The sequence below is a fragment of the Falco punctatus genome (assembly GCF_963210335.1).
Source record: "Falco punctatus genome assembly, chromosome: 14".
Classification (NCBI taxonomy): Eukaryota; Metazoa; Chordata; class Aves; order Falconiformes; family Falconidae; genus Falco; species Falco punctatus.
This window is the reverse complement of record NC_137594.1, coordinates 12,609,450-12,629,620: the sequence shown is the minus strand read 5'-3', so window position 1 is coordinate 12,629,620 and position 20,171 is coordinate 12,609,450. Positions and strand designations below refer to the sequence as shown.

Genomic DNA, 20,171 nt, shown 5'->3' with positions numbered 1-20,171 from the left:
GCACTGCTATGAGCAAGCTGGCATGGCAGAGTGACAAGCTTTGTCACAGGCAACCTTGGACTTCTATATTGAGACTAGATAAGAGCAAAAACAATCACAAAGGTGAGATTAGCAGCAACCCGGGGCAAGGTTAGCTACCACTTTTCTAACATCACCTTCTCCATCCTGACAGAGGGAGCTATGACACCTACAAAGTGCTGAAACTTGAGCTACGTGACAGAGTGGGTGAACATCCCAGAAGCATACTCAGCTTGACCCGATAGATTTTGTCACCACCTCTGAGTACTGACATCCCTTGCTCAAGATTGAGTAGCAAAGAAAGGACACAGAAAGCATTTGTGTTTTGGAAACTGGCCTGTCAATCTCTTGGTTAGCAGCCAAAGCTCAAGCTGGAACACAGCGCAAAGCCAGCGCAAGTGACCGACCTGAACAGGCTGCAGTGACAGGTGACAAAAACCAAATGAGAACCAGAGAAGGATCTGAGAGTTGTTCCTCAGGACCCAAGTGAAATGAGTTGCTGATCTAGCCTGCTTCACAGAGGGAAGTATCAGCATCACTGAAACTGTCAGTATTAACTAGAATCCCCGCAGGCATCCTCAGGGATTTAACAGACACCAAGGAATAAACTGTCTCCCGCTCCCTATGGGCTGCCCCTCAGTCAGAAATCAGAAGAGATGAGGAAAGGGCTCCCAGGGAAAGCTTTCCATCCCCCCCGCCTGCACTGCTCTGCGGCTCACAAGTTACTCTGAGCAGTTGCACTGCTGCGAAGTCAGGTATTCACGAGCACCAGAAACCACGTAATACAACCCCCCTTTCCAAACCTTTCCAAGATGAAAACAAGCCAACCACCTCATCCCTGCTGATACAATTTCCCCCAGAATACTCACATTCCAGACAACTGTCAGAACACTGTTAAAATCACAAGCAACAGGAAAATAACAAGAGACAAGGTGAGTGTACAGAGACATCCATCACGCAGTGAACAGAAACTATGCTTAAACTAAGCTCTGTTTTCATTGGTGAAAAATATTAACCAAGATGACAATTCAAAATTATAAAAGAATTTGAAAAACTAATAGGTGAAATCGGCCAGAAATAAATGAAACGAGCTATTCTACTTAACGCGAGTAAGACCCTGTGAATGAGGGCAATTTAAACCACAAACGCGCACATCGGACTCCTCCGATTTTTAAAAGAAGAGCAGCCCCATCCACACAAAGGCACCAATCCTGCAAAAACTCACATCGCACTTGTGATTCAAACTTGCTTAACTTTAGTAACAACTCAGCCCTCAGTGACTTCAGCTGCACGCTTCAACTTCAGCTCTTACGAGACCAGAGAAGCACCGCGGCAGAGAACACCTGTGTGTAAGAAGTGCGGTGCATCCCGCACGCTTTGTCTCAACGCGTCTGTACCACGAGCGAACGCTGCGGTGCCGCTCGCTGAGGAGTAAGAACCGCAACAGGTGGAGCAGCTGAACTCCGCCAGCGGCCCCACCGCTCCCCGCGCTCCCACGGCGCGGTACCGTCCCCGTCCCCTGCCGCGTGACGCCTCCCGTCACCGACAGTGCTGCGACGTCCACGACGTGAGGAAGGCTGCCTCCCGCACCGCGCTCAGCCACCGCCAGGCGCCGGCCGCCCCTCAGCGCACATACCGGCCCGGCTGCCCGCCGGGACGCGCGCCCTGCCGCGGGGGCGAGCACAGCCGCCGCCCGCGCCCCCCCCGCCCGCACCTACCTCGGCGCTCCCGGACGCGGACGACGATCTCCCAGGCGGCCGCCGCCTCCCGGTCCAGGCCCGCGGCCAGCCTCACCTCGCCGGTCTCCCGCTCCACGCGCACCGGCGACTCCTCGACGGGCGGCGCCACCAGCTCGAACCAGGCGGAGGCGAAGCGCGCCGGGGCCAGCGCGGCCAGGCGGCTGCCCGGGCGGGCGTCCTCGGGCAGGGAGAGCGCCAGCGGCGCGGCGGCGGGGCCCGGCGGCGGCGGAGCCCGGCGGCGGCGGCGGCGGCGAGCGGCGGCGCGGGGCGGCGGGAGGCGCTTGGGCTGCGGCAGCACCTCCAGCTCCAGCGGCTCGCTGCGCAGCGCCGGCCGGCCGCGGTCCCGCGCGTAGAGGCGCAGCGGGATGGGCGCGCGCAGGTGGAGCAGGGAGCGCACCAGCACCACGCGCCCGCTGCGCGGCACCACGAAGAAGTGCGCGCTGCGCGGGAGGGCGAAGTAGCGCAGCTCGGCGTTGGCGCCCGCGTCCGCGTCCTCGGCGCGCGCCTGCCACACCTGCGACTTGAGCGCCAGCGTCTCCTCCACGCGCAGCTGCGTGACGCCGGGCCGCGGGCCGCCGACGAAGCGCGGCGCGTTGTCGTTGTCGTCCAGCACGCGGACGGTGAGGGCGGCCAGCTCGGCGGGCGCGGCGCCGCGCGGCACGCAGCGCTTGCAGCACAGCCCCAGGCGCAGCGCGTACAGCGCCCGCGCCTCGCGGTCCAGCGGGCGGCGGGTGCGCAGCCAGACGCGGGCCGTGCGGGCGTGCAGCGACACCTGGAAGTGCGAGTGGCCCTCGCCCAGCAGCTGCAGGCGCCAGCGGCGCCCCTGCACCTTGGCGCACCAGGGCTCGGGCCCCAGCCGCGTCAGGGGGATGCTCAGCCCGCGCACACGCGTGCCCGCCGGGCGGTTCTCCGCGACGTGGCCGCCGAACGAGGGTGTCCGGCGCGGGGCGGCGCGGGCGGCGGCCAGCGCCCAGCACAGCAGCAGGCAGCCGGCGACGCGCCGGGCTCCGCCGGGGCCCATGGCGGCGGCGAGCGGCGGCCGGCCGGGCTGGGCTCCCGCAGCGGCGCGGCGAGTGGGCGGGCGAGGAGGGGCCGCGGCGCCGGGCCGGGCGCGGGGCGGTGCCGGTCGCCGCCCTGCCGCCCGCGGGCGGGCTGAGCCGCCTCCGCCCTGGGGTGGCCCCGCCGGGGCACGAACCTCCCTTCCTGCGCCAGCGGCCCCCGCCCTCCCCACAGCCACCTTCGGCCGTGTGCCCCGGGCATCCGGGCGGCGGCCCGCGGCTCCCCCGGCGCTCGGGCACCTGCTGGAAACGTTGTCCTGTCGGCTTCTGGATAGCTGCGCTTTGCAGAGTCCCGCTCTGCCCCACAGCTTGTGCCTGCGCGATGGCACTGGCCTGAAGGTACGTCCTTAGTCACAACCAGCTCCCTAACACCTCCAGATTTGTAAAGGTAAAGCAGATTTTTAGGTGAAATGCAGCTTAACTAGAGGATGTTGCTCGTGGTAAACGGGGAGAAACAGAATCCAACGTTTCTTCAACAGCGTTGAACTTTCGGCATCAGTGAGTAAAACTGAAAGCCCAGCAAGACTGAATTTCACCGCTAAAGTTGACTGACTACCTAAGTCAGGTAGGTGGCAGGAAATGCTACTATAATAAGCAGTTCCTCTCCAAAACAGAATCGTGCTTTCAAGAGTGAAGTCAAACACAATATAAAATGGGCTCATGCCATACATAAATCACTTAAGATTAATTCCGAGGTTAAAGAAAAGCAAAAAGAGATACTCTGTATTAGTGAAATTTCTCAAATGTCATTAGACTCGGGTGAGTAATGGTTACTTTTCCTATAATAACTTAGGTGTTAGGTAAATAATGGTTACTTTTCCTATAAAACAGACACCGCATTTTCCTTATACTTCCCACCCACAACTGCAAAAAAACTTTGTAAGCGCAATATCGTACCTTCCTGATAGCCTTTTACAGAAGTTGGTAGCCTTTATGGGGAAATGGGAGTCCAGGATCAAGTAGGAAGACTGAGAGAGACTCTGAATGAAAAATCCAAGTGCTCTACTACCACAAGAGCGACCTTCTCCATTTCATCCTGCAAGTAATTAACAGAGATACAAATCATCAGCTTCACGCATTAATATATTGTCTCCGTTTATGGCTCATACTGTGTCTGTCCTTTTCCAATCAAGCAGCACCCTACTGTTGGCTGCACAGTAGCTGTACTCGCCTTCCTCCCCTTTCACACCAACAGTCAGCAGTGATTTCAGACTGACAAATTTCTTTGGGGTCCAGGGCAGGGTAACTCCCACAGAACAGAACAGGCACAAGAACTTCCAAAACCAAAACATCTATCCCTAACATGCACTGAAGCACAGAAGAGGGTGGAAAGGGCTGACGACACGCCATCCTGAGATGGAACAGTGCTACATTATTTATTATGATAAAGCTCTGGTGGCCCATCAGAAAGGCAGAACCACCTACCTGGAACAAAATAAATTGATCTAGAGTACTAAACAGGAATTGTTTCTCCCATGCCTCAAACATGCCTGAGATTTCAAGCACTTTCAATTCTACTTTGGTATAAAAGCCATGGTGTAAGAAGCTGCTGTATCTGAATTCCAATGCAGGCATGGATGTCTTGATTAGGATGAAATAATAAATGGGTCAATCTTTCATCCATTTCTCTAACAGAATTGAATCTTCATTTTAATTAGCAATAATAATAATAGCCAACATACATTCCTCAAAAAAATTGTAAAATATTACAGTTATATTGATGTACAAAGGTCAGATAATGCAAATTCTTACCAGAAGTTTGCCTCACAGAGTTAAAATGTTCTTGAAATCTTCGTATAGATGCACCCCCCTATCCCCCTATACAGGATGTTATCTTCAGTGCTTTTCTGGTGGCTTTTTTTTTTTTTTTCCCAGCCTTAGAAAATGTCTGAAGTCTATGGATTGTGTACAGAACAATGGGCGATACAGATTGGACTCAAGGTTTTATATGGCTCCAAAATAAAAGGAACTTTTCCAACAGTTCCCTGACTAGTAAGATGCTATGAAGAATCTACAACTAATATTTGATCAAAATTTGATCGAACCATTTTGTGGGATCATTTCAGCGAGTCCTGTTTTCTACATCCACTAGGATTTCTCTCTGTAAAAAACTGTGAAAATATACCAGGAACACCACTACATTTTGAAAGTTCATTAATTTCTGCATCAAAAATTCAAAAGACATTTGAATTAATTTAGACACATACATGGTTCTAACTGACTTTAAAGATGAGCCTCATTCACAGTTTCACATGCAGAATTCAACCTACCTTATTTTAATCAGCATGTAGGCAGAAAACTCAGAGATTTCACAAGGGTTTTTTAGGAAAATAGAGGCTTTCTACTGTTGTTTGTTAAAAAATAAAAGGTTATTGATTTTTATAGTTCACTGCCCTATGGTAATCGTAGGCAAATACTTGAGACTCTAATCCTATTACTGACTCTACAAATTAGTGGGAATCTAAATTGGTGCCCTGGATACTTGTACAGTCAGAATCTTGCTGGCTTCAGCCCATCTCCACAAGTTCTGACCATATGGGCACCAACTTTACAATGCAAGCTCCTCAGCTCTTCAATTTCACGAGTTTCTTGAGATAGCCAATCTAGAGAGTATAATACACTTTACACATTGTTTGCTTCCTTTTCCTGACTGTTCAACAGCGCTCTCATCAGGGTTCTCTGAATGTTCCAGACTATTCTCCCATTTATAGCAATGCCTTCTATTTCTGTTAGCTCTAATTTTGGATTTGACAGTCAAGAAGCACCAGCTATTGCACTAAAGCAAGAATTCTTTTCTTGCTCCTGCGTTGAATTACCTGTGTGTGTCTTTCAATACATTAATTAGAAGTTTCCCTCTTTTTTCTCTGTAAAAGCCAGGACAAGATAGTCCCTGTGCTATTTTAGATGGCTTGTACATTGTCACATCTTATAACAACACTTGTAGCTCCATTTTCTCAAATGCAACTGCAAGTGATAATCCTTTCCTGTATAATTTTGTAAACTAAGCCTAAATTATTCAGAAGTACAGCTGCTGTTGTCTAATCCTTGCTAGCTCTTTATGCAGCTTTCCCACTATACTTCACATTTTTTTCTTGGAATCTAGCAGCTGAATGAGTGCAAGAAACACCTTCTTATGCAGAATCCTTCCTCCAAAACCAAAAAACCGAGATATTTTCAATACCTTTCAGTATTTTATAACAATTACTTTCCAGTTCATTTCAACCAGCTGGAAGCCCCTTTCTGCTCTCAAGAACAGTGTGCGATATACAAGTCCAAGAAGGTTAGAATAAATGTTTTAATTACAATAATCTATGTAAGTGGGTATGCTTATACAGTCAGAAACACCTAACTACATAATTTATCGTTAAATTAATTGAGCTATACATACATTTTAAAAAAGTGAAATCTGAGCTGTGCTGAAATCAGACAATACAGTCACAATAAATTCTCACTGAATAAACACTCTAATGGTACATTCTGTTTTCCCTGGCTGGTGCCTGACTATTTACCAATTTAATTACATTATTAATAATCTCAGTAAATAGCTTGAAAATCTTTACAGAAAAGCTTTTCTTAAAAATCCTAAATTTTCACATGATGAAAGTTTTTTTATTAATCAGAATTTTTACTTACGTGGCTGACAGTCAGTTTGCTTTTTTTAAAAATAATTACTTTAGTAAATAACTTTATATACTACTCTCTAAACACCCATCTTTCTCAAAACTGTGCTTCATCCCTATAAAGGCCTTAATAAAAAGTCTATGTGAGAAACAGACTGCTGTTTTTGCATTCAATACATAAAACAGAATGAATGCATAAGCCTGACACTAAATCTTAGTAAACCTTGCTTAGAGTATTTTTCAATTATTTGTATACATGCAGTAAACAGAAAGAATCAATTCATTCTTGCTTGGATTTCTTATTTATAAGTGTAATTCACCAAAATTTCGATATTTTTTGTTTTGGTCAGTACATTTCTCTGGGTTTCAGATTTCCATACCATTTTCACCTCAGCAGAACTAATGAGAACACATTGTCAGAATTTGCAGATTTGGCAAAGAAAACTTATCTGGTTCAATTCTGCCAAGGTTCCAGCAGAAGCCGGGCAGGTTTCTGGTGAGCTTCTCGGTATCCTGCCTAAAGGGATGTTGAGAAACCTGGCCTTCCAGATTGTGCAGTTCTGGGAAGCACTTCATATGGACTGTAGCCTTATGGCTTGGGATATTAAGGCCTCCAGGGTTTGGAGCAGACAACTGCTACAAAATCAGGGAGCCCACATCTGCCAAAGTCAGTAGCTCTGAAAGGCACAGATGGACTGACCTAGATCCACTCTAACACTCTTGCACACAGATTTTCTAGGTTTGAGAGGGGTTCACTTGTAAGCGGTACAAACCAAATTTTTAAATATCACCCATCAGCACATTTAACAAAAAGGTACTTACAACAGGTTTATATAGAGTATCCTTTGAAGATAATGTTTGTTTAAATGACTGTGTCACACTATGAACACTGTGGCAGTACCAAACACGTGTCTGTACTCATTTGAAGTGTCTTATACTGTACATCAGAATTAGCAAGTGTGTCAGTTAGATCAACAGTTATAAGAAATATTCTGGTTTAGTGAGTGATAAAGAATAATATACTACCTACAAAGGCAGAAACTGCCTTTAAAGTTTTAAAGTAACTAGCTCATCTTCATCATTGAAAATTAAAGAATCTTATGAGTGATACAAACCTAAACTAATATTTTGACTTGGCTGACTTCCACCTCAAGCTCTTACATGTTAAAAATTTAAGCGTATTATTTCTGGCAACTTAGAAACCAAAGCTTATGGCTGCAATCAGGGCATATGGAAAACCTATAGAAGAGAATACAGAGAAAATACCCTTGTTTCCACAGCCCAAGGAATCAGTAAGGAATGATGCCTCCATGAAGGATTCATCAATCCTCCTTCATGTTATACAAAGGTGTGGTGAGACAACCTGAAGGCAGTCGGTCTACCCCTTATTTAATTCTATTGTAAATAATTTAGGTAAAAGACTGCTCAGGCAGCAGATCGCCTGCTTTTCTTATGATACAGTTATAACATTGAATTTTTTCCTGCTTCCACAACCCTTTCTTGGAACAGCTGCTAGCTCACCTGTGTGTGGAGTATCTAAAATACTACAGGGGTCAGCTCAGATTTTCTCACCATACTTTGACCTAAGCGACAGTAAATGATAAAAGTGAAAAAGGAGCAAGCACTACTTTTTGTCCCAGTCTCACCTTGCCTTTCCAAGCTCTGGTCTTTTGATCACCTTCCTTTGTAGCATTTGGTCCAATCTGGCCTCCTTTTACTCTTGTGACTCTCTTTGCATTTCTATTCATGAAACAGCAGCCTAAAGGGGTACCAGACAGTGAGTTAAAGTGGATTAACTTAAATGTTTTAAATGTGCATCTTCTATTCCACAGACTCTTAAGTAAATAATTAGAACCAATACTGTTCCATACCATTTAGAGTCTCTGCCATAAACTAGAACAAAATTTAATAGTTAGAATGCAATAAATACTTCTCTTAACAATGAAAAAAGAAAAAGACCCAACAAATCTAGTGTACTTCTTGTACCTGTGTCACTTCCAAAAACAAGTGAAGAAATAGCAATTGTTTATCTTTGTTACTAAAGAAAGCAGATATTCAATACACAGGAGAGAACTTCTAGGTTAATGCATTTGATTTTTACATGGTAGTATCTTTTGATAGAGCCACACTTCAAATTTATCAGATCCAAAGGATACGGAAGAGTTTGTTTAGGGTTGTTGTGGCAGGAGGTTAAAGCAAAAATTAATTTTGTGGGCAACAAGGGTATACTACCATATCTAAACTTAGCAAAAGTTTTAAAACTCCTAAATTAATACTTTCAGAAAAGTGCAAGTATCTAGCTTTATTACATAAAACAATACTACTGGCAACTACAATAGTTTAACCTAAAGAGATATTTCTAAACTGTCTGTTCCCTATTATTCATAGTTCAAGTGATTTACTTCGGAGCTGTGGAATGTGTTTCAGAATAAGCAATGTTCAGCTGCAAATACAGCTAAGGAAGCAGCACAATCCTGACCTTATCTTACCAGAAGTGCCTAACATGCTCAGCTAGGCTGAATACAATGGTTCTAGATTGTTAATACAGTCGTTCTGTTCAAATTAATTCCTATTTTGAATCTGAAATACAGTAAGAAAGTCCTTAAGATGGGACAATAAGACAGTATAGTCAACATTTGTCATTAATCAAGCCAACAAATAAGTAAGTGCTTCATTTTGTAGGAATGTAACAATACAGTAAATACTATTATAGGAGAATATGGTGCTATATTACAATTCCAAAAGAAAAACAGGATATTGTTTTAATCTATAGTCCACCCCTCATTTCATATATGTGCTGATAATGCATAGTTCATGTTTTATTGGCTTTGCTGTGCTCCAGCTCATTAAACACAGCTGCTTCACATGGGCACAATTACATTACCCAGAAAGAGAATGAACAATCTAAGGTATAAGGTTTTAGCCAAAAAAACCCCAAAGCATTCATGCTCTAATTCTTGATAAAGGAAAAGGAAAAATACTGCTGATGTTTAAAAAAACCTAAGGCATCCAAGTATATAAAGCAGTAAAAATCACATTAAATGTCTTCAGCCAGGTTAAACTATTGGCACTTCCACAGCAGAGCAAATCCATGAGTGATGACAACCCTAAAGTAGGAAGTACATGTATTAATTTCACTGCATTTTCCCATGGGCTGAAAGTTCCGCATGAACTCAAGTCTTTGCAGGCGTTGGGCGTAAGACCTGATTCAGTTTCTACTGAAATCTGTAAGATACTATCATTGACTTCACAGCTTCAGTATCAGACTTCAAATATATATAGCATAACAAAACATTTGAGTGTGCTTCTCAGATTTGATGGCATTATATGGATTATATTCCTGCAAAATATTTGTCGTCTATTCTTTGAAATAAAAGGTAATACAAAAATCTATCTACAAAAATGTCATGAATATTTTTCCTTTTTTCATTCCTGTCTTTTACAATCTGAGATCTCCTCACGTCTGATTCACATGTCGACATAATTTCATTTCCCGTTCTATTCTAATGTGCTTTGATATTGTTGCATACAAATCTTTGCAAACTCATGACCCAGACTGGCAACAATGTTTCTCAAGACCATGTTTGTTTATTCAAAGTCCACTACTGAGGTGCCCATTCAGATTGTTGCATTGCAAATAATCCTTGTTAACCTTAGTGTGCTTGTTTATAGAGCAATGGAAATTAAAGGATAAATTTTCTGTGCCTTCAGTGGGCTTTGGAACAGGCACACTGTGATCACATAATAACTAATTAGATGGTTAAAATTCACTGTTAACAATTTAAGATCATATATTTAGTTTCCACTGTTGATATTTTTCTTTATTTCTCTCACATCAAATACTGAATTCAGTTTTCTTTTTTTAAAATATTACTTTTTAAAAATTGTCTTTCTTCACTTTCTGTAAAGTGGAAAAATGATGCAATGCTTATTTTGAAGGCACTGCAGTGTTTTCTAATTTTCTTTTTAAATTCCAATGACAATGCTTATGTGGTTAATTTTTACTAAGATTTTAATTTAGGCCACAGATGACTAAGAATGATTTCATCAAGCAAGGAATTCTAGTATATCTTCAATCAGAAGTACTAAACATAAAGTCTGCAGAGTGTTTTCGTAGCTGTAGGTATTTTATTTTATTTTATTTTATTTACAGCTGCTTGAGGAAGGAGATGTTTTGTTCATTAGCTTATTCACGCATTGCCATTCTTCTGTTATTACTACAATACAGTGTCATTTTAAGGATGATTATGAGGTTAACATAAGCATTGCTGAAAGAGACACACTGTTTACAGTGATTAAAAACTTGGGGGAAAAAAAACAGAGACGTTTCTAGAGCCCTCTAGTGTTTAACATTAAGTCTTAAAGGACTTGGGAAAGATCCTGCTTATCAAAATTAATATCCTTGAGATTTTTGCATCTCTCAAATGGTATTGATAACTTTTCCTGTCCCTCGAATGAATTACTAATATACATACAGTGAATTATTATTTGAAACCCAACTGATATTGAGCATCTTTCACAGCTGGCAAATGCATTCTTAAAGAATACAGAGTATTCCTCTTCAAAACATTCTTCTTCTGCAGTCACATTAAAAAAAAATGTTGTTACTTTAGTGCCAGAGTGAGCTGTTTTTCATCCATTTAAAAAAATTAATTCTTCTAGAAGATTTCAGGAAATAATTTTTAGATTAGTTTCACTAAATTACATAGGTGTAATTAAAAAAAAAAAGAATCACAGTAACAAACAGAGTAACAAGATGTTCCTTTAGGCAACTGTCCTCTTTCCTAAAAGATTAGCCTGAATATTACATGCATGATCAGAACCTAAATTTTCAAATGGAATGGATCATACACACATCTAATCAACATAAAACATTAACTAATGGAATGCAACAACAATGGACATACACTCAAGCATGAACATTTCCAGTTTCCCAATCTCAAAAAACACCCGGTGTTATTACTTTTATGAAGGGTCTCGGTTCACACATCAACTGTCCCTTTCTTCATGCTTAGCCTTTCCATTTTCTGCCCTGTATCTTCTATGTAATCTTTACCTGCTTATGCACCCTAACCACCTTTACACCAGCAGCGTATACAACTGCTAGTACCAAATGTTGTAAGCATTCAGCAAAAATTATTTGACTTGATAACAACACAGACTAAATCTACCTGATAAACACCGCATATTACTTATGTGAGCCCAGTATAGCCACACCAGTCTAAGCCAATGAGGTAACAATGAATCTCATGTTATTTAGCAAGGTCTGATGTGACTGATAACGGGAAGAATTAATGCTATTAGTGTATCAGAATATAGAAGATACAGTATTTCTAGAACAACATATGTCATGTTAATAAACAGCTTGAGATGGCTGAGTATCTTTAAAGATTCTATAAAAAACCCTAGAAGTATTACCATATCAGTTGTGTTTAAATCAAACTTGCCTTTTAATGACATGAATTGTAACTCCTATTGAATTTGCTGATATTCATATCTGTGAAATTCGACCTGATGCCTCAGGTAAGACAAAATTGTAGCAACACAATGCTATATGAAACTTAACTACCACAACAGAATCCTATTTGTTGCCTTCTAAGCCGCCAAGCAACAAAGCCTACGTATTGAGGGCTTTCAATAGCCCATTTTGCACTGGAAAATTTTGTCTGTTGAAGTACCTCAAAACAGGGTATATTAAAAAAAGGCTCTTGAAATATATATTTTTAAATTACACACTATACATTCATATTAAAAATATATCTGTATTGTATAGAGAGATTCATTAGCAATATATAACATGTTCTCTTCTATACACAGTATGTTTGCTTTGTAATGTAGTTAACATAATTATATAGTACTTACATTACATATGACATACAATATCTACTAGGTTGCACTGTAGGAGATGCACAGTTATCAGAAAATAAGTTTAAAAAATAAAAAGTCTTTTAAAAGCATTTCTTTTCTGTTTACCGTTCTTCATCAATATAAATGACACACAGGACTCTGTGGACATATGTGTACAAAAATTTCAGGAATCCACTATTTCTGCAGCACAATTGAAAGTCCTGAACACTATGAAGCAACCCAGCCAGTACTGAAAAACCCGTATCTGTTCTTTCATGTTTTCATATTAAGAGCTGTCCGGTTTGCAGAGGTAATGATATATACCTCTACGCAGATGAAAAAGAAACTAGGCAGCTGACTAGCCAAAAATGATACACAACCTAAAGCACTGTGCTACATGTCTCCAGATTTTTTTTAATGAACCAAACTCTTCTTCTTTGCTTCCTGAATCTCATATTGTAATTGACAATAACTACGCCACCTTCTCAAAACATAAAAACTCATCAAATGCCAGCTCGCTGCTAATATACTCATTTAAAACAACTTATTAAGACATAACCTTTAACTGTGTGAGCAAGCAATATGCAATCAAACACGCAACACAAATATCTATAAAGCTGGATGAAGTATTAGGATTATTGCAGCTTTCTCTGACTGAAGCAAAGCATATGGCGGTATAATGGAGCATGAATTTACAGCAGCAGAGATGTATGCTATAGATTAAAGCTTCATCTGTGAGAACATACTGCACAGCAAAAAACCCAATTTTTTTGTTTTCTGGTTTATGGCAGGATGAGCAACAAAGCTCTTTTGTAGAACCAGGGCTCCCTCTGCTGCTAACGTGGAAATAAGCGCCAAAACCGTCCTTGAAATCCACAGAAAACGCCCTCCTGAAATAGACCCCGACTTTACATTTATCATGGTATAAACATGCTTCTCAGGCTACCTGGATAGGTGCAAGGTTTTCAGGCAGGACCGAGAGGCTCCCATTTGGACCATGCAGCATGGAGAGTTCCAAAGGAAATTAATTCCACTCCACTAACTGTCTGCATTCACTGCACGAGTTCTTAATTAAACAAGCACTAAGATACATTGTGTTACTTTTTCAAACTAGGCCAGAAATACTCGGTAATACAACTTTATAGAAACCTCTGTTTTTAGGAAGTTGTGGCTTATTTATCCTGGTAGAACAGCTTTTGGGGTTCAGGTTGTTTCTTTGGTTAAAGTGTGGGTGAGAAACATACAGACTTAAAGAACGTGTGACTGACCAACAGTAAAAGCTGACATTTGAGATGTCAAAGCCACTCATTTAATGTGACTGAGGCTATGAAACAAGTGTGTTGACAATAGCCACTTTGTACCTGGTCTGATCAAGGCCAGCACCACCACACCACCCCCCATGAGCTTCCTATGCTGTGAAGAGACCCTGGCCCTGGCTGAGGGGCATGAAGCCGTATCATTTCACATTTTTTTCAGTCCCGATGGCCAGCTGTGGATTGCACTTGGAAGCAGCGGTCACAGCACAGTACGCTATTTCTTGGGGAGTCCAGAGGAGCAGCGCTCAGGGAAATACCAGTCAATGTTGCACAGGCGGGAAGCTTAACCAGATCGTGCCCCTGCACACACGCTTTTTTTTGAGGAAATCAGAGGACCTACAGGAGACACACAGCTGAAGCGCTGTCAGTCCAAGGTCAGTGGTGATAACAGTAGTAGCTTACAATGATACAGATACCTACCAAACCAAAGCTGTTTCTATCAGCCTAGCAGCAGCTCGCCTGGCATAGCGTACCCATCCTGCACGGAGTTGTGACAGAAACAGAACCAGAGCACGAACTGCCCCGACCCAGCCCGGTTCAGACTCCTGGTATCGGCAGCTTTCCAGAAGGGGCTGCGATTTCCCGCCCTTTCTCCTCACAGCATCACCACTGCCAGCTATACTGTGCTGGGGAAGGGAGCGGCGCGCAGGCTCGCCAGCCCGGCAGGCCGGGACATTGCGCAGACAAGGTAAGCCCACGCACCAGCAGCTGGGGCAGCACCGCCAACTGCTGCGTGGAGCGGAGCTGAGGAGAGCCGGGGGCCAGGGCGCAACCCCCAGCCGCAGGGCACGGCCCGTAACCGCCGCCACGTTCCCTCGGCAGGCCCGCCCCAGACCCCAGACCCCAGACCCCAGACCCCAGACCGGGAAGGCGGTGGCGCCTCGAGAGGGCGGGGCCGGGCCCCAGGGCAGCCCCGCCCCGCGCCCGGCAGCGCGTTCGACGGTGGATTGGTAGGGCCTGGCGCGGCGCGCGGGCGCGGTACGGTGCCGGCGCTGCGGCTGCGCGGCCGCCCCTCAGCCATGGCGGACGAGGAGCTGGAGGCGCTGCGGCAGCAGCGGCTGGCCGAGCTGCAGGCCAAGCACGGGGTAAGGCGGGCTGCCTGCCCTCGGCTGTGCCGCTGGCCGCTGACGCCGGGCCGGGACCGGGCGGGATCCCTCCGGCTGCGGCAGGGCCTGTCCCGCCCGCCCGCGCCGCTCCCGGGCCTGTGCGGCGGCCGCCTCGCAGGGACGCGGGGGAGCAGCGGGGGTGCGGGCGCGCCTGGGGGGGGCCGCGCCGTGAGGGGGCCGGGGAGCGGGGCCGGGGAGCATGGATCGGCCCGACATGCCCGCTGCTGTGCCGGGAGCCGCCGAGGGCTGCCCCGGTGCCTGGCGCCCGGCGGGGGGCAAGGACCGGCCGGGCCCCCCCGCCCCGCTCCAGCCGCGGGAGCGGCCGGAGCCGCCATCGCCTTCGGGGCGCTTCGGACCTGCCCCTGCTGCCAGCCCTGCATACCCTGGCTGCTGCCCGCGGCTCGGCGCATAGGTGTTCCCTGCCCCGACCTTTTTCCTCACCACTCAGTTTTGTGGAATACCGTCACCAGGCTTTTCAGTTGTCTCTCTTCCCAGAGCGGAGGTGTATCAGTCTATCCCGCTGTTCCTGTGAAGGGATCTTTCGTACCTATGATCAGCCCAGTTTCCTCTCTCTGTACAGTTTCCCATTCAGCTTTCATGCCTTGAAATGTTGCCTATACAATTTGAGGTGCAGATTCAACCTAAACTTCATTTTTTTCCTCTTTTTTTTATTATTTGCTTCTAGTCATCTCAGCTGCCTGTATTAGTCCCAAAATACCATGCTAGGATTGTGTGTTCTTCTTTTGTATTGATAAATACAAAGCATTACATAGAATTTCCTTTGTCCTTAGCTTACTTCAATGGGTTTAAAATGTTTTTTGTCCGTGTTTCAGAAATTTGGGAAAGTTTATTATCTTAGACTTAATGGGAAGGCCTCTTATGTCCAAACCTACAACAATCTGTGGAATGATCCAGTAGCACTAGCCATCACACTAGGTTGTGTTACTGCTTTGTGAGGAAGGCATAGTATGGTGTATTTATTTGCTAGAGCAGCAGATTTATTTTTAGGATCTCATCTGTGGTCAGGCAGGGTTTAGCAGGCAGGTTTAGCTTACACTGACTCTGCTGGAATACTTAAACTTACTGTCCTGTGTGGAATGTTTTTGGATGATCATATTTATTCTGATCTCATTCTTCAGGATCCTTCTGGTGATCCATCGCAACAGGAAGCAAAACAGAGGTATGAGAACTATTGACTTTTGGTCTAACATCTAGTCGTTTTGAACCTTTTACTTTTTTTCTTTTTTTGAGAATGTAATGTTTTTGGAATACTGACCTGAATTATTTTTATTGTTGGAAGAATCACCATCAAAGAAGGTGAAATATTAAAGATTTAATGAAAGGATAGCTAAAATCTGATTGATCCAAGTGTGGCTCCCAAGCCACGACTATGTTGGGATGTCTAGAACAGAGCTGTCAGGCAGTCTGAACCCTGACTGGGGTGGGAGGGCATGGGGGAAAACAGCAGTAGCAGCTTGTTTTCACTTTGGGACTCAGCTGAGTGCAATAACCTCATGACCCTTAGTGATATAATAGGATGTTTTGGGGAAGCATCCTCACTCCCACTGTTATCTGCTTCTGGAACATGGAAACCCTTGGCTTTCAGGGTTGGTAAGAGCTGGTCATATAAGATCTCGAAGGCTGGCAGAACTCTTTCCAAACTGGAGTTTTGTCAAAGTGATGAGTTTGGATTTGGCTCTGTTGGCACAATGGGAACATGCTTTACTAGTTGATTTTTCTGGGACATCTGTTGCAGGTAGAAATATGAAACAAAAGGATTTGTGTCAGAGCCTAGTGTGATGTTTAGCATCTGTTCCAAGCGGAAAACTGAAAATAAGTGTTCAAAGAGGTAGACTTTGCACACAGTCAAAGTTTGTATTCACTGAAATGCATAAACTACAATTCCAGTTTTGCAAATACTTAGTCAGATACTTTAAGTATATGAAGACTTACTCCATAACGATGTTTGGTTCTGTCTTGCAATCGCATGGTCTATTCCTTATGCCTGCTCTACCAAACACTGCCTTTGGTTGAATTCCACATGGAACTGAATACAGAATCTTCACAGTGGGTAGCATGCCTTTTGTCTTGAAGATGTAATAATAAACAGGAAGAAGGCGTAAGTAGTAAATTCCATCTTGATTTCTTGGAAGGTGTTGTCAGCTATGTAATTTTGTCAACATACATAAAGCTACTCATGACAAAATGCTATAAAAGAAATCATGTAAATGTAAGTAATTAAGTCTTCTGTAGAGTTTACTGGTTTGTGCATATTATTTTAGGTATTTGAAATCCCACTTCTAATGTGTGGTTGATTTTTCATTACAGGGAAGCAGAGATAAGAAATACTATTTTAGCTCAAGTTCTTGATCAAGCAGCTCGTGCAAGATGTAAGTATCCAATTACATTTCTAATTAAAAAAATTCTCATCTAGTATGTTCCAGTGCTGCTCAAATCAGCATATATGTGCTTGTTCAGAGGCCAGACTAGAAAAATACATTGCTGATTGGAAGATAAAACTGGAACAGCTTTTCAGTTGACAGTGACTGGAGGGGAGGGGGTAACTGACATCTGAATGATGTTAATAATATTTTTTTAATTAATAGTAGCAATTGTAGTGACAGTCAAAATTAGGAACAAACATTTTAAAATAAGAAACATAACTATTTTGTAACTCTGTTTTACATAAATGAGAATGCCTTTTTCAATTTATTGCGTGACCTTGGCATGAAGAAGAGCTTCATAAGTATGTTTGTCACTTTGTAGTTACTAGTGATGGTGTCTGAGTATGTGTTAAAACTGACAAAGCCTGGTTTTCTTGCAGTAAGCAATTTAGCACTTGTGAAACCAGACAAAGCAAAAGCAGTAGAGAATTATCTTATACAGATGGCAAGATTTGGACAGCTAGCTGGAAAGGTGAGTTATGTTTTTCTAATTGTTTCTTGCATATATTAATTTTCAAACTTAATCCGCTCAAAAAAAAAAAAGGGGGGGATGTTTTCAATACTTGTAAATTAAATAACTGAAAAAAGCAATTGAGAGCTTCTAAATACTATAATGTAACACCTTTTACAAGAAGGGAGAGTGTGATTCAGTTCAATGCTAAGCATCTCTCAGAATGTGTTTATATGGCTTTTCTTTTGCTTGCCTAGGTATCGGAACAAGGTTTGATAGAAATACTTGAAAAAGTGAGTCAGCAAACAGAAAAGAAAACAACAGTAAAGGTAAACTTTTATCTGCTAAATGTAATTTTCATTGGTTATAAAATAGAGCAGAAGAATTGCATGTATTAAGACTATTTCAGTTCAGGGTAGACCTTAACTTTGTCTTTACCACCTCTTTTACCTACACTGATAAATGCTGGGATTAAATCGTAGCAGTCCTTATCAACAGTCAAACTTGCAGATACTGACACTGGGATATGGGTGTTCTGTTGTAGACACTACCCTGTGTCCATCCCGAACCATTATGGCCAGGCAGGGATGTGGCAGGGTGGGGTGACGGCGAGAATGTTCTGCTCCCATGTAAAGTATTCATTGTTAAATGCATGGAGCTTGAAAGGCTTGTTGTATGTTGGATTTACTGTGACCCTTCTGTTCTCGTGTCATTGTATTTCATTTTAGTTCAACAGAAGGAAAGTACTGGATTCCGATGAAGAGGATGATTATTAATACTACTGTAAGACTGTCTGCCAAACAAAAGGCCTGGAAGAAGGCAACATGCTATTATCAGGCAGAATGCAAGATCTGAAAATGTTTACGCTTCTTTTTTTTATATATATATAAAAAGGCCAACAAATGAACTTGTCTTGTAAAGTAAATCTGAGAAGGGGATTTTATAACTTAAAATTTTTGTAGTAGAAGAGGCCCGAGCAGTGTGGGGCTCCCCACTGCTTCATTAGCATGGACATTTTGTTGCCCCTTACTCGGTGTGTAAGCTATGCTTTCAGCAACTGCACACACTTAACTTGCTGCTATTGGAGATACCATAACCTGAGGAGGAGCCAAGTGTAAAGCTGGCAACAGACACTCTGGGAGTTTAAAGGCTTACCTCGAGGCTCTGAATCTCGGAACTGTTAGAAACGAGATTTCCTGAGCCCCTGCAGGAAACAGATCCAGAGCAAACTGGCTCTGAAGTCCTTACTGGAAATCTATAAAATAAAGTGAAGGTAACAAAGTAGTGTTTGGATCAGAGGACTTCCTATCAGGCGGTCCGTGTAAAGAAATTGTAACCACCACACAATTCAACTGTTCCCCTATGAAATAGTCAAGCTATCTCAAAAAAAAGCAAGTTAACTGTGTAACACAGCACTGTTCAGACACTTGGTATCGTATATTCTTAAAACTACCTCCATTTTTTTTAAATGGCTGGAGTGTTTCTTACCTTGAAAAAGACAGTGTTCCTAAACTTTCTGCAACTCCCGCATGCGTAAAATAAAACCACGCTTGTGCTATACGTTTCTTCAAAAATATGGTTATGGAAATAAGTAGGATAAATACTGTAACATGCTGATAAACACTCTACCACGACTACCCCCTTTTCTGATATAATTTAACAGGAACATGTATGATCCCAACTGCAGTGGTTTTTGGAACAGAATAAAATTGTTTAAAGTGAGCAGTAGTGGGTGTTTTTCATCTTGTGTGAATGCGCTTAAGAAGTATTTAAACAGTTATTTTTGTTTCATTTGGACTAGGCTGGGCATTTTGCTTGTGTGTATTTGTGATTAGGATTCCTTAACTTTAGTAATGTTGTGGGTATATGCTAAATTTCTTTAGACTAATGACCCTTTAACAATGTGACTTTTTAAGCCAAGGTGTGGTGATAAATGGTTTAAAAGTTTTCCTGTTAGGGCTGCAGATATATCCTAAGCATCCAAGCGTCACATTCATATTCCTAAGTTTATCAAATCCTACTTACTGCAACATAAGCTTTCTTGCCTTGCTGTTCTCCTAAAACAGCTGTTCCAGAATCTCAGCTGTCAAAATCTGAAGTAATGCTTTGGGGGTTTATTTTAATTTACAGCCTTTTGGAGGTTAAACGGGATGGTACAGTAACATGCTTTGCAGACAAATTGTGTTACAGAGTTGACTTCAGCATATTTGCCCTGTAGATCGTTAGGGGAAGCTTCCAGGGGTACTAAATCCTATCCCAGTCAGCCTTTGGTCATTGTATCTTTTAATAATTATGGTATTTTTTTAATTACAAGCTTGGTTAAGCATGTTTAAGCATGTCGAAGGAAACTTGCGAATTACTTCATTTACCTTAACAATTTTTTAGTTATCTTTCCATAGTTTATGGTAGAACTGTTTGGCATTTAAGTGTTTGGGTTTGGGTTTAGTGGGGGTTTTTTTCACACATATGCTATACATCCAGAATGCTTGGAAAGAGGTGTTGTCCTAGACTGAACACTGAATAAAACTGAAGCATGATTTGGTCACTTAAGTAGCCTCAGGTTCACAAGGGT

General features: G+C 43.3%; 2 protein-coding genes across 10 annotated transcripts in view; one reads left to right on the top strand and one right to left on the bottom strand.

Moving 5' to 3' along the window:
- Nucleotides 1-14,389, bottom strand: part of LOC308053603 (neural-cadherin-like) — an 83,103-nt gene extending 68,714 nt beyond the window's left edge. For 7 of the 9 annotated variants that reach the window (XR_013923691.1, XR_013923692.1, XM_080365044.1 and 4 more), the window contains exon 1: nucleotides 1,737-14,389. Coding sequence is in view for 6 of the 9 variants with exons in the window: in XM_080365044.1 (XP_080221170.1) it covers nucleotides 1,737-2,778 (1,042 nt within the window). In the remaining 3 variants the exon portion in view is untranslated. Of the gene's footprint in view, nucleotides 1-1,243 lie in introns of all 9 variants that reach the window. The other 2 variants (XM_080365045.1, XM_080365048.1) reach the window with 2 other exon arrangements.
- Nucleotides 14,390-14,538: 149 nt separating this feature from the next.
- PDCD5 (programmed cell death 5) lies at nucleotides 14,539-19,321 on the top strand. The gene is made up of 6 exons (XM_080365088.1): nucleotides 14,539-14,683; nucleotides 15,844-15,884; nucleotides 17,033-17,094; nucleotides 17,529-17,620; nucleotides 17,857-17,928; nucleotides 18,328-19,321. The coding sequence occupies exons 1-6, from the start codon at nucleotides 14,618-14,620 to the stop codon at nucleotides 18,373-18,375; spliced, it is 381 nt and encodes a 126-aa protein (XP_080221214.1). The 5' UTR covers nucleotides 14,539-14,617; the 3' UTR covers nucleotides 18,376-19,321.
- Nucleotides 19,322-20,171: the final 850 nt, after the last annotated feature.

Excerpts from the sequence above, each read along its gene's own strand:
- PDCD5 (XM_080365088.1), top strand. The coding sequence starts at position 14,618 with ATGGCGGACGAGGAGCTGGAGGCGCTGCGGCAGCAGCGGCTGGCCGAG. Across the intron at positions 14,684-15,843 it reads AGCTGCAGGCCAAGCACGGG|GATCCTTCTGGTGATCCATC; the intron begins GTAAGGCGGGCT and ends CTCATTCTTCAG. Across the intron at positions 15,885-17,032 it reads CAACAGGAAGCAAAACAGAG|GGAAGCAGAGATAAGAAATA; the intron begins GTATGAGAACTA and ends TTTTCATTACAG.